The sequence below is a fragment of the Pleurodeles waltl genome, chromosome 8 (genome assembly GCF_031143425.1).
Source record: "Pleurodeles waltl isolate 20211129_DDA chromosome 8, aPleWal1.hap1.20221129, whole genome shotgun sequence".
Lineage (NCBI taxonomy): Eukaryota > Metazoa > Chordata > Amphibia > Caudata > Salamandridae > Pleurodeles > Pleurodeles waltl.
The window spans coordinates 363016088-363029916 of NC_090447.1; the positions used below are offsets into that span (position 1 = coordinate 363016088).

Consider the following 13829-nt stretch of genomic DNA (forward strand, 5'->3'; position numbering starts at 1 on the left):
ACCAGCAAAGCACATTTCGCTTTGAAAGAATAATTTCATTACATTTTTATGGAACTACACAAAAATCTGCGAGAAAAAAATAAGGTTGTAAGCTATGATGCCCATGTGGTCACAAATGTACTGCAAGCAGCCACACATAAGACCTAGTTAGAAGGCCCCCTTATTTCCCCTGGTAACTCCGTCCCAAGGAGATAAGATATATAAGTCAGGGACAACTCCATGTGAGATGCTGAGGGTTCCATTAGAAATGAGTTAGAACCCGATTCCTTTGTTATTTCCTGATTTCCTTGGTATTTCGAGAGACATTTTAATGTAAGGGCAAAGTGGGCAATTGCCCAGGGCCCCTCATGGGACCCCCTGGAAAAGTAAAGTTTATCTCCCTTTAGCTCACTTTTGTCTTTTACCATATCTGAACTTCTCTTCTCTCTTTCTAAATCTACCTGTCTCTCTTTGCCCACTGTTAGCTTAAGGACTGTTGAGGTCTTCAGAAAGATATGTTCCAACTGTTTTTGTGTTAAACCTGTTTGTGTGAGTTTGTTTGGCATCATGCTGTCTACAACTAACACTAAAGTGAGTAATAAAATTCAAAGCTGTTAAGAACAGAAGGCCCTAAAATAGGTTTTGCCCAGGGCCCCAAAAATCCTTAAAACTACACTTTCCCCAAAGGTCTCGTCTAGCATGGGGAAGCATTTATTGAAGCCCGTTGTGCCATCATGTATATGTAGGAACAATTTTGCTGAAAAAATCTCAGTTTCACATAGCAGTTTATTGACGAATTTAGAAATGTTATCTGAAGAACTGTGCCCTCCGGTCCATGAAGAGACTCTAAAATGTTTTCGGTACTCAGTGGTTTTTGTATAACAGGGTATGTGTCATTTAAAGAGAAGGAAAATAATTGATATTTTTAATTGCACTGGTACATCAGTATAACATCTTGTCACAGTAAACCTATATTACAAATATTTAAAGGTGGTGGCAAATCACTAACAGCATACAGAAATTCCACTGTTGGACACAACAATAAAAAAGGCAGCATAACTATGTTTTACCACATAATAAAGCACAGCCAGTAAAAAAACATAACTGGCCCAGTTCACGAAGGTAAAGTTAGACCTGAAGTCTAAGTTAAGACCTGAAATCTAAGAGCCCAATTCACAGTTTGCCTTCGTGAATTGGACCTAACAGGTTTACATTATTGAACCCTGCTGACACGTGCGATTGCTGAGCCAGGCACCATGACGCTGCGATGAAAAAGGAAAGAAAAAGCTTCTGCAAGCCATCACTTCTTGGATACATTTTCCATCCACTGGTAAGATGCTCAAAAGTTTTCCTTATTAAAAATAAAGTGCACTCCTCGTGGGTCAGCGGTGGAGTTGCTGATGCACTGTTTGCTGAGAGTCTCTGCGAGGCTCTCAGGTCCGCAGAGGAAAGTGCCCACCCGAGCGCTGTAAAGGAAAAGAAAGCGTATTTGAATGTTACGTACAAAATGAAATTTTCATACTACCATCTAGTACCCTCTTGTCTTGGTTATTTTAGACAGTCGTGAAAGAGCGGAAATAACAGTTGTTGCTTTTACAAAGTACTTTTAATGTATTTTATGCCCTTCAAAACCCATGCTGCGCAGAAAAGTCCACATTTTTCTAGGTAAATGTAATATTATTAACGCCTCTCATAATTTCCTCACTTTTGCAGTGTAACTATATATGAAAACAAGAACTGCAGATCGATTTGACAAAATATCACGACCCTCGTTTTCTAATCTCAGTGCAAATACTTCGTGTCGCCAACATTACCACTAAACGTCACACTACTTATTGTAAACTGGCATTATTAAATATGCTCGTGGTAAGTGATTAACGCAAAAGTAACGCTGTTCACCGTAAAAAACTGGTAAATGTCACCATGGCTGGATAGAGAACATCATTAGTAAAAATGTTATATTACCTGCTGTAATAGAATACCATGTTGGATTTATCTTCGCTGGTTCGAGAAATCAAACCAGAAGTATAAAATAGTACTAATACAAGAAATAGACCACCAAGAAGCCATCCTTTTTCCACATGCGGTTTACAGGGAGTTTCACACTAACTGTAACCAGTCACATATTGGAATGGAAGGCATCGTTGTCAAGAACACCGGTATTGAGGAGTGTCAACTAGTGATACATGAAGGAAAGGCCAATCATAATACATCATTCATTGACATCCTTTGTCATGTGGTAGCACTAAAGAGAACCAGGCAGTTCAGCTATTTCACACCCATTGAATTATACCTGAAAATAATATACACAGTAACAGAATTAAGACAAATGAGAGGAAGTTATGTCTAAAATCTGAAAGGACTCAACCATACCTTTAACATCCCTTCTTTTCTTAAGCTGTCCATACACTGTCTTGATCCACATAAGCATACATATGGGCATGTAAGTGGACTATGGGGCTGCTCTGTATGAGGCTATGGTATGCCTGCCAATATTCTATGACCCAAAGAGGTGGACTTTTTCCGATTTCTGGCATGCTAATCTACATAATTATTACATCACAGGAAATGACATCACATGACCTTTAACCAATCCATGAGATCACAGCAAAATGACCTGGAAGTAACAGCCTTGTTTAAGTTGACCAAGGCTGATTTGCATATAGTTATATCTCTTCTATTATGGCACAGATGAGCCAAAATATTGGAATGGATTGCAGCCAGGCATTGCCAGAGGTTAAGATTCATTCAAGCATTTCCGTGCACAACATTTGTGCTCTTTGGACTACATCAGCAGTTCGAAGACAAATTGCTTTCAACAGAATACAGAAATCAGAACACCGGGCTGAGTGATTTCCTTCTGTATCACACTGACAGACGCTCTATGCCCACAGCTATAAAGCTTCTTATCCTAAGGCATGCTCTGCTTCCTAAACACCATAATTCGTCAAACTGAAATCATGATGGTGTCATCTTTAAAGTAACTAACAACAAGAAAGACATTACCAAAAACAGAAAAAATAGATCCTTCAACAGAAGTATGGATGGCTGCAACAGTGTGTAAAAGATCACCTGTGAACAAAGGCCAACCTCTCTAATATACCTGAAAGCTTTTTCATTGTCAAATAATACCACCTCAACCCGGTTAACATGAAAAAATGTGGCATGAGATCATCAGAATTATTGAAAATATCCGTCTACACCAGATTAAATAAATTCCAAAAATTCTACAATTCAGTCACAATTGTCAGATATCAAAATATATCAAAACAAAATGTAACAGTCTCTACGACCTTCCCAAAATAATGACACTCAAGTGAAAGGCAAAAATTATAGAAGTCTAGCATCCAATCGCCGCCTCCTCCTTCACAATGATCTGAAGAATTTACACAAAGATTACACCCAGAAATCAACTGATACTCATGAAGATACATTATCATCACTGAAATCTTTAGGGGGTTGACTAACATCCTAGCCAAATGTGTAACTCATCCTGAATAAACGTTTTATTCATAGAAGGAACAGTCCCAATCACACTATAGATAGCCATTATTACCCAGTCATCATCAACAACAACAGTCCTACCACCAACCTACCTGCTACATTCAGGATCAACATACATATTTGCACAAGCCTTAATTTCTAGTATTACAGAATTCAGAGATCACTGTGACCTTTAACACCGTAGTCCCGACAACCCTACTTTGACAACTTTCCCAAGTGGCTCAAGTAATACACCTTACCCTTATCTTTTTGTCTTCCCTTCTAACCTACAAATAAGAGTGCTTAAAGTAAGTTGATTTCCTCTGTGATGCCCATCGGTTTATGTATTGCTGTTCATTTGTCAAGGTTCTGCTGTTGTGGTGTAAATACCATGTGTAAAAATACCTGAGATTCACAACGAGGTCACCAATAAAATTAATGTATAAGGATATATTAACATACTGATAGCTTATTCATATACACAATCCTCAAAAGCCTGCTATGATAACAATGAAATATTTTACCTTGGGTGCTGGGTTGCAATTGTTTTGAACTCATTTTCCCAGTTTGGCCTGCCATACTGAGTTTTCTGTTTCAGGCCAGTGATTACATCAGTCTCCTCATCGTGGTGTACAGTGAAGTGGGTGGCCTGTGGATCAAACAGATACATATATTAATAAAATGCAATGTTTCCAATTTGAGGATATCATGATAGCATAATTTATGTGTTGTTTGATGACTGGATCTAAGCTATTTTTTTACTGAACAATAGCTAACAGCATAAGGCGGTGAGCCGTGAACTGAAGTAGGTCTAATAAAAGTATTTATATGTGAATGAAAATTTGTATTAAATGAATTTCACATTATGTGATTTTAATCAAGGATATTCAGTTGTTCGTAATTTTTCCCACTGAAGCCTGATTTCAACAGAAAGTGTACTTTGTAAAGAGCAACACTTAATCAAAGATTATTTTCTCCTCGAACCAGCTTTCTGTTGGTACCTCATGTGCCTTTTATATGGAAGGTATGCCCTCGCACCGTCAAGGATTTATCAGCCAAGTACATTTCGTCTAATAAGTGAAATCGGAGTACTTTTTATGAAAGGTATTTACTTTTACTGTATAAAACATTCACAATTTTGCCGACCCCTTAAAAAATAATTTCACTTAAATATGTTCAAGAATAAGGGAAACGTTGCTATGAAGTGTAGTCTGTGTGTTCAATCATTGACAAAAGAAGAAAGAAAAGATCAATTTTGGATCCATTTATAGGTCAATTCATTTTATATATAAAGGTTCGTTTGCGGTGTAATTTTCCATATACTTTAAACTACTTATCTATGGGTATCTCATCAAAATAATTTGTTGTTGGTACATTATATAAAATATCGGCAGTTGTGTAAAAAAGGCCAGAAAGAATTTGAATCATGAATGTTTAGATTGAACTTGCGCACTGGCAACGAAGCTTGCCACTTTGTAATATCAGAAGCCTAAAAGATACTAATCTGAGAAAATTCACTTTTGCAAGTAAGACAGATATATGCATGGAAGAATTCTTAATATTTGCCTCCTAAATCGACACCGACTATTCTGCATTTGAATTTTCACGTGTAAAACCACACAGACCCAGATTTACCAAATAGTCATGTGGCGCATTGCAGCATCAAAAAATGCTGTGCTGCGCTGAGCTGCACTGCGTAACAGGGAGGGAGCAGGAGAGCATTGTTTCTACAGGGATGTGGCTTTTCCTATAGCCGGCACTGATTCTAGCTGCCGTGTGCCACGCACACACCTTTGCATCACAGTTTGTGGATAGGGTGTTGCGCCAAAAGGCATGAGTGTTTGCATGGAAACGCCCATGTACCACCCAGGTAACGCTCCCCAATTGGCGCTAAGTAATGCAAAACAGTGGTTCATGCTTCTTTGAGATAAATTTAGGGTACTTTCAAGTGCAAAACAGGTTTTTCACTGGAAAATAAATTAGTAGAAAACATTTTGGGCCAGATGTAGCAACCCGTTTGCGAGTCGCAAACGTGGGTTTGGCATGCAGAAATGCATATTGCGAGTCGTTACCGACTCGCAATATGCATTTGCGACTCGCAAATAGGAAGGGGTGTTCCCTTCCTATTTGCGAGTCGCTGTGGGATGCAATACCATTTGTGACTGGACCCCAAAATATTTTTTCAGGGCAGGGAGTGGTCCAATGGACCACTCCCTGCCCTGAAAAAATACCGAAACAAAAGGTTTCGTTTTTTTTGCAGTGCAGCTCGTTTTCCTGTCAGGAAAACGGGCTACACTTAAAAAAAAAAAAACTGCTTTATTTAAAAGCAGGTCGCGAACATGGAGGTCTGCTGACGTCAGCAGGCCTCCATGTTAGCGAGTGCCTATACTCGAAATGGGGCCGCAATTTGCGACCCACCTCATGAATATTCATGAGGTGGGTCATTGCGACCCCATTGCGAGTCGCAGTCGGTGTCTGAGACACCATACTGCATAGCAAATTGCGACTTGCAATTTGCGAGTCGGATGGACTCGCAAATTGCAAGTCTCAATTTAGCTTTTTGCTACATCTGGCCCTTTGTGCTAGTTTGAGTCAGATATGTGAAGCTAACCCAGCAAAACATCAGGAGCAATTTGAACCCAACTAGGATTCTGAAATTCGGTGCAAATTATTTCAGATTCAACGCTGCACACATAAAATATCTTTAGTCTGTTTTGATGAAGAAATTGTTCAGAGCGCTCTTACAAAGAGATGTGGAAGGAGTCTGTGATGAAGAGAATGGATTTTAGAGATATAACTTTTTGCAATATTCTGTTTTAAGCCTTCATTATTTTCTGTTTTTAGTTTCACTTAGTCTTTGTGATTGCTGCCTTTGATGCATTTGAAATCTATTAGAGTTTCTGATTAACTTTAAGAAAAAGTACTCTTTCCTAGTATGTCGATTTAACGCTCTGAGGGCCGTATTTATACTCCGTTTGCGCCGAATTTGCGTCGTTTTTTTCGACGCAAATTAGACGCTAAACTAACGCAAACTAACGCCATATTTATACTATGGCGTTAGAGGCGAATAGCGCCAAAGTTCCCGGAATGTGCGTCATTTTTTAGCGTGAACCCCTTCCTTGCGTTAATGATATGCAAGGGAGGCGTTCCCGTCTAAAAAATGACTCCCAGGCCTTTACGTGGTATTTATACTCCCGGGCAAAAGAGACGCCCGGGAGTGGGCGTGGCTAAAAACGGCGCATTTGCGCCGCTTTTTAACGCCTGGGTCAGGCATGGCGTTAAGGGACAAGTGGGCTCAAAATGAGCCCACAGTGCCCTCCCCTGCCCCCAGGGACCCCCCCTGCCACCCTTGCCCACCCCAGGAGGACACCCAAGGCTGGAGGGACCCACCCCAGGGACATTCAGGTAAGTTCAGGTAAGTATTTTTTTTTTTTTTTTTAATAATTTTTTTGGGCATAGGGGGGCCTGATTTGTGCCCCCCTACATGCCACTATGCCCAATGACCATGCCCAGGGGACAGAAGTCCCCTGGGCATGGCCATTGGGCAAGGGGGCATGACTCCTATCTTTACAATGATAGGAGTCATGTTGATGGGGGATGGGCGTCGAAAATAAATGGCGCAAGTCGGGTTAAGACGATTTTTTCGACGTAACCTGACTTGCCCCATTTTAAGACGCCCATACGCCATTTTCCCCCTACGCCGGCGCTGTCTGGTCTACGTGGTTTTTTCCCACGCAAACCAGGCAGCGCCGGTCTGATTGCGCCGTCTAACGCCATTCCATAAATACGGCGCCCGCATGGTGCTTCAGAATGGCGTTAGACGGCGCAAAACTTTTTGACGCTAAACTGCGTTAGCGCAGTTTAGCGTCAAAAAGTATAAATATGGGCCTGAGTGAGGTGCAGCCTCATTTGGAGATATGATTTCGGCAGGAATTAACCTCCTCCTTCAAGCCTGATTTCTTAAAAACTGGCGAGCTACTCCATTCTGGTCAATGTGTAGTGTTCATGATACGTCCCCAGGGTGTGTACAATGGCTTGCTAGTATTTCCTGTGCTTACCTGAGATTCATCCCAACCAGTAAGATAGATGTTGTAAGTGAGGAAGCCAGCGTTGTTTTTCTCTTGCATCTGAGTTTCCAGTGACTGTAGTAAATCTGCAAACCATTCAAAGGCACTTGTTTCTCTACATAGCCAGTAGAAGTAGATCTGAAAAAGTGTTACATGTTAAAAATTAAAAGAATTGTTACCCAATTATTTTTTTTCAAGTAAATGAAACAACGTTTTATTTTAGTCAATCTTGTGGTTGTGTGGTTGTTTTCTGTGGATCACAATGCCAAGAAACAGAACTAGCAGTCTAAAATGCTTTTTAAACATGTGTTCATTATTTTCTGTACTGGGGCCCTTGGCAGGACTGGCTGCTTATTAGTATTGTACCTTTAAAATTCACATCTCGACCTTAATATGAATTTGATTTTACTTATTAGGCATGGGTATGATGATACAAAAAATGTTAGTTTTTGCTACCATGGCTTGGCTGAACTAGGAAATGAGAGCGTCCCTGAAACATTTGATACCTCCAAACAAATTGGTTTTCCAGCAGGGTCTGACAATCACATTCACGGCTCAATTTTCACAATATGTAATTTCAGGGTGTGGCACTTTGTACCTGGGAACAATACTTCTCTGTAGCAGCAGTCCATAAATGTTTCTATTGGAAAGGTGTGCAATGATTAACCTGATAGGTGCGGGCGTCGGCCACTGGCCGACGCCCACACACCCTCCCTGGTGCGGGTCACGACCAGTGGCCGACACCAGGAAGGGTATCAATAAATCCTCGGGTGCGTCGCACCCGAGGATTTTTTTTTTTTTTTTAAACCCCCCCCGGGAGACACGGAAGCTTCCGTGTCTCCCCCCGCCCCTTTGTGACGTCAGCGCGCCTCGCGGCGCGCTGACGTTGCAAAGGTGTTTTCCCCATCAAAGCAGGAAGCAGCCTTGCGGCCGCTTCCTGCTTTGATGGGGAAAACGGCCCAGCTGCGATCGGGGGCCAGGAAACACTTTCAGGAAGGCCTCGTAAGAAAGGGGAGACACTCCCCTTTCTTACGAGGCCTTCCTGAAAGTGTTTCCTGGCCCCCCGGTCGCAGCTGTGCTGCGATCGGGGGCCAGGAAACACTTTCAGGTTTCCTGGCCCCCCGATCGCAGCACAGCTGCGATCGGGGGGCCAGGAAACACTTTGAAAAGGCCTCGTAAGAAAGGGGAGACTCTCCCCTTTCTTACGAGGCCTTCTCAAACTGTTTCTGGCCCCCGATCGCAGCACAGCTGCGATCGGGGGCCAGAAACAGTTTGAGAAGGCCTCGTAAGAAAGGGGGAGAGTCTCCCCTTTCTTACGAGGCCTTCTCAAAGTGTTTCCTGGCCCCCGATCGCAGCACAGCTGCGATCGGGGGCCAGGAAACACCACTAGACGCCAGGGATTTCACTTTGGGGGGGCGGCCCCCTCGGAAAACGGGCCGCCCCCCCCCGGGGGCATAATTAATAAAAATAAAAAAAGGTAGGTGCCCCCTGGGGGGGGGGGGGGCGCGATCGCGCCCCCCTCCCCCCAGGGGATTGTTTTTTTTTTTTTTTTTAAATAATGAAAAAAAAATAAAAAATGACAGGGGGTCGCCCGTCGGCAGGGTGACCCCCTGTGGGGGCAATTTTTTTTTTAGATGTTGTAGGGTTTCCCTGGGGGCCATTTTGGCCCCCAAGGAAACTATACAACAACTAAAAAAAATAGATCTATATATAGATCTATATTTATATATCTATGTAGATAGATATATCTATGTACATGGATATATCTATAGATATATCTATGTACATAGATATATATATATATATAGAGGTAGATCTATATATACCAAAGAGATTTATAAAGTGTGCTACTCACCTGTGAGGGTCTCAAGGCGCTTGGGGGGGGGCGGGGGGAGGGAAAGGGGCTGGGAGGTTCACTGTTCGAAAAGCCAGGTTTTGAGGCCCTTCCTGAAAAGAAGTAGGTTTTGGGTCTTGCGAAGGTGGGTTGTGAGGGCGTTCCAGGTTTTGGGTGCAAGGTAGGAGAAGGATCTGCCCCCGGTGGTGGTGTGTTTGATGCGGGGGACAGAGGCGAGAGAGAGGTCAGCTGAGCGGACGTTTTGTGTGGGGGTGTGGAAGGTGACTCTCGTTGAGGTAGGCAGGGCCTGTGTTGTGGAGTGATTTGTGTGCGAGGATGAGGATCTTGAAGGTGATCCTTTTGTCAATGGGGAGCCAGTGGAGGGATTTGAGGTGTGGAGAGATGTGTTCGTGTCGGCGGAGGTCGAGGATGAGTCGTGCTGCTGAGTTCTAGATGCGTGTAGTTTGCGCTTGAGTTTTAGAGTGGTGCCGGCGTAGAGGGCGTTTCCGTAATCAAGCCTGCTGCTGTGTGCGTGAGTGACAGTTTTTCTGGTCTCTGTGGGGATCCATTTGAATGTTTTTCAGTATACGGAGTGTGTTGAAGCATGAGGAGGTGAGAGCGTTGATTTGTTGGGTCATCGAGAGGGAGGAGTCTAGGATGATGCTGAGGTTGCGTGCGTGGTTGGCGGGGGTCGGTGCAGGGCCTAGCGTGGTGGGCCACCATGAGGGGTCCCAGGTGTTTTTGTGTGGGCCAAAGAGGATTATTTCGGTTTTGCTTGAGTTGAGTTTCAGGTGATTGGCTGTCATATATATATCACTTTTGTCAATATGTGTGTGGTTTCCCTGGGGGGAAAAGGGTCCGACTTGTCTAGTGGCAGTTTTAGTGCCATAAAGAAGCGCAGAAGGTTTATATGCCTACTGCAAAGAGCAAATCTGTATTTTATGTAAATAGCTGAGTACATTAGCAAAGTCTATGGAGAGATGAAGGGCACTTTTGCTGGGTGGTAATGAGGGAATCCGAGGAGGAGGGAGTGGGAGCACCAATAATGATTGTTGGACTGGGCGCAGGAGGTGCTAAAGACTGTGACGAATGGTATGTGACAAGGTGTTTTTTGAGTGTCTTGAAAGTACGTGCTGATTGAGGGAAGAAGCGCAGGTAAGGTGGCCTCTACTGTTGCACGTATCTCACACACCATCAATTTTGTGACTGTCTACGTAGGCTAGTGTTTTAGAGCAACAGTTTAGCCAATAGCAGAGATGGCATCTTGATGGATGACTGCTGCCTACACTCGGGTTATAGAGGACCGCTCTGACATAGGATCAGAGACTGAGACATCAGATACTGAGACAGCATCTGAGGGATAGGACAATGGCGCAGACTCTGGGAGTGATTTTTCAGTCAGAGGAGTCCCATTCGATAACTCCTCTTCCAGTACATTATGAGGGAGGTGATGAGGACAGTCCTGCTGTCCCTTCGCAAGCTGTTTGTGCAACTGGGTAATAGTGGGTTAGGTCAACCCAGAGAGCAGGTGAATGTGGCGGCAAGCAGAGAGAGAGTGCTCTCTTGGGAGCTCCCCAATTTAGTTCAGCCCCAAATTCCACCACCCAAATCATATTGTGGAGACATCAAAATTATCCATGGCAAAACAAACTGGTTTTGTAAGGCAGGCACCTGTGTTTTTGGTCCTGGATTCGGCGGCCATATAGAGAAACACACTAAACCCAAACATTTCTGGAAACTAGACATTCGGGGGAGTCCACAGAGGTGTGACTTGTGTGGCTTCCCCAAAGTTTTCTTACCCAGAATACCCTGCAAAGCTGAAATGTTGAAAAAAAACTAAATGTTTCTCGCATTTCTGTCACACAAACTACAGGAATATGCTGGGATCCACAATATTCCTACCACCCAGTGACTCCTCACCTGTCCTGATAAAAACACTACCCCACTTGAGTGCCTACACCTAGTGTCTGTGTCAGGAATGGATCACCCCAGGGTCAACAGCTGCCTCACATAAGGACCAACATTGACCGTTGTGTGATCTATTCCTGTCGCAGGCACCAGGCCTAACCACACAAGTGAGGTATCATTTTTATCGGGAGGCTTGGGGGAACGCTGGGTGGAAGGAAATTTGTGGCTCCTCTCAGATTCCAGAACTTTCTGTCACCGAAATGTGAGGAAAACTTGTTTTTTTAGCCACTTTTTGAGGTTTGCAAAGGATTCTGGGTAACAGAACCTGGTCCGAGCCCCGCGAGTCACCCCATCTTGGATTCCCCTAGGTCTCTAGTTTTCAGAAATGTACAGGTTTGGTAGGTTTCCCTAGGTGCCGGCTGAGCTAGAGGCCAAAATCTACAGGTAGGCACTTTGCAAAAAACAGCTCTGTTTTCTGTGATGTGTCCACGTTGTGTTTTGGGGCATTTCCTGTCGCGTGCGCTAGACCTACCCACACAAGTGAGGTATCATTTTTATCGGGAGACTTGGGGGGACGCTGCGTGGAAGGAAATTTGAGGCTCCCCTCCGATTCCAGAACTTTCTGTCACCGAAATGTGAGGAAAACTTGTTTTTTTAGCCACTTTTTGAGGTTTGCAAAGGATTCTGGGTAACAGAACCTGGTCAGAGCCCCGCGAGTCACCCCATCTTGGATTCCCCTAGGTCTCTAGTTTTCAAAAATGTACAGGTTTGGTAGGTTTCCCTAGGTGCCGGCTGAGCTAGAGGCCAAAATCTACAGGTAGGCACTTTGCAAAAAACAGCTCTGTTTTCTGTGATGTGTCCACGTTGTGTTTTGGGGCATTTCCTGTCGCGGGCGCTAGGCCTACCCACACAAGTGAGGTATCATTTTTATCGGGAGACTTGGGGGGACGCTGGGTGGAAGGAAATTTGAGGCTCCTCTCCGATTCCAGAACTTTCTGTCACCGAAATGTGAGGAAAACTTGTTTTTTTAGCCACTTTTTGAGGTTTGCAAAGGATTCTGGGTAACAGAACCTGGTCAGAGCCCCGCGAGTCACCCCATCTTGGATTCCCCTAGGTCTCTAGTTTTCAAAAATGTACAGGTTTGGTAGGTTTCCCTAGGTGCCGGCTGAGCTAGAGGCCAAAATCTACAGGTAGGCACTTTGCAAAAAACAGCTCTGTTTTCTGTGATGTGTCCACGTTGTGTTTTGGGGCATTTCCTGTTGCGGGCGCTAGGCCTACCCACACAAGTGAGGTATCATTTTATCGGGAGACTTGGGGGGACGCTGGGTGGAAGGAAATTTGAGGCTCCTCTCAGATTCCAGAACTTTCTGTCACCGAAATGTGAGGAAAACTTGTTTTTTTAGCCACTTTTTGAGGTTTGCAAAGGATTCTGGGTAACAGAACCTGGTCAGAGCCCCGCGAGTCACCCCATCTTGGATTCCCCTAGGTCTCTAGTTTTCAAAAATTTACAGGTTTGGTAGGTTTCCCTAGGTGCCGGCTGAGCTAGAGGCCAAAATCTACAGGTAGGCACTTTGCAAAAAACAGCTCTGTTTTCTGTGATGTGTCCACGTTGTGTTTTGGGGCATTTCCTGTCGCGGGCGCTAGGCCTACCCACACAAGTGAGGTATCATTTTTATCGGGAGACTTGGGGGGACGCTGGGTGGAAGGAAATTTGAGGCTCCTCTCCGATTCCAGAACTTTCTGTCACCGAAATGTGAGGAAAACTTGTTTTTTTAGCCACTTTTTGAGGTTTGCAAAGGATTCTGGGTAACAGAACCTGGTCAGAGCCCCGCGAGTCACCCCATCTTGGATTCCCCTAGGTCTCTAGTTTTCAAAAATGTACAGGTTTGGTAGGTTTCCCTAGGTGCCGGCTGAGCTAGAGGCCAAAATCTACAGGTAGGCACTTTGCAAAAAACAGCTCTGTTTTCTGTGATGTGTCCACGTTGTGTTTTGGGGCATTTCCTGTCGCGGGCGCTAGGCCTACCCACACAAGTGAGGTATCATTTTTTTCGGGAGACTTGGGGGAACATAGAATAGCAAAACAAGTGTTATTGCCCCTTATCTTTCTCTACATTTTTTCCTTCCAAATATAAGAGAGTGTGTAAAAAAGACGTCTATTTGAGAAATGCCCTGCAATTCACATGCTAGTATGGGCACCGCGGAATTCAAAGATGTGCAAATAACCACTGCTCCTCAAAACCTTATCTTGATCCCATTTTGGAAATGCAAAGGTTTTCTTGATACCTCTTTTTCACTCCTCATATTTCAGCAAATGAATTGCTGTATACCCAGTATAGAATGAAAACCAACTGCAGGGTGCACCTCATTTATTGGCTCTGGGTACCTAGGGTTCTTGATGAACCTATAAGCCCTTTATATCCCCGCAACCAGAAGAGTCCAGCAGACAAAACGGTATATTGCTTTCAGAAATCTGACATCGCAGGTAAAACATAAAGAAAAATGGCTGTTGTTTTCAGCTCAATTTCAATATTTTTTAATTTCAGCTGTTATTTTCTGTA

At 43.8% G+C, this 13829-nt stretch overlaps 1 protein-coding gene across 1 annotated transcript in view; it reads right to left on the minus strand.

Moving 5' to 3' along the window:
- Positions 1–747: 747 nt before the first annotated feature.
- CYBB (cytochrome b-245 beta chain) overlaps positions 748–13829 on the minus strand; it is a 166074-nt gene continuing 152992 nt past the window's right edge. Inside the window, exons 11-13 of the mRNA XM_069204244.1 lie at positions 7521–7667; positions 3987–4111; positions 748–1445 (exon numbers count right to left, since the gene is read on the minus strand). Coding sequence (XP_069060345.1) covers positions 1319–1445; positions 3987–4111; positions 7521–7667 — 399 coding nt within the window. The 3' untranslated portion in view covers positions 748–1318. The remainder of the gene's footprint in view (positions 1446–3986; positions 4112–7520; positions 7668–13829) is intronic.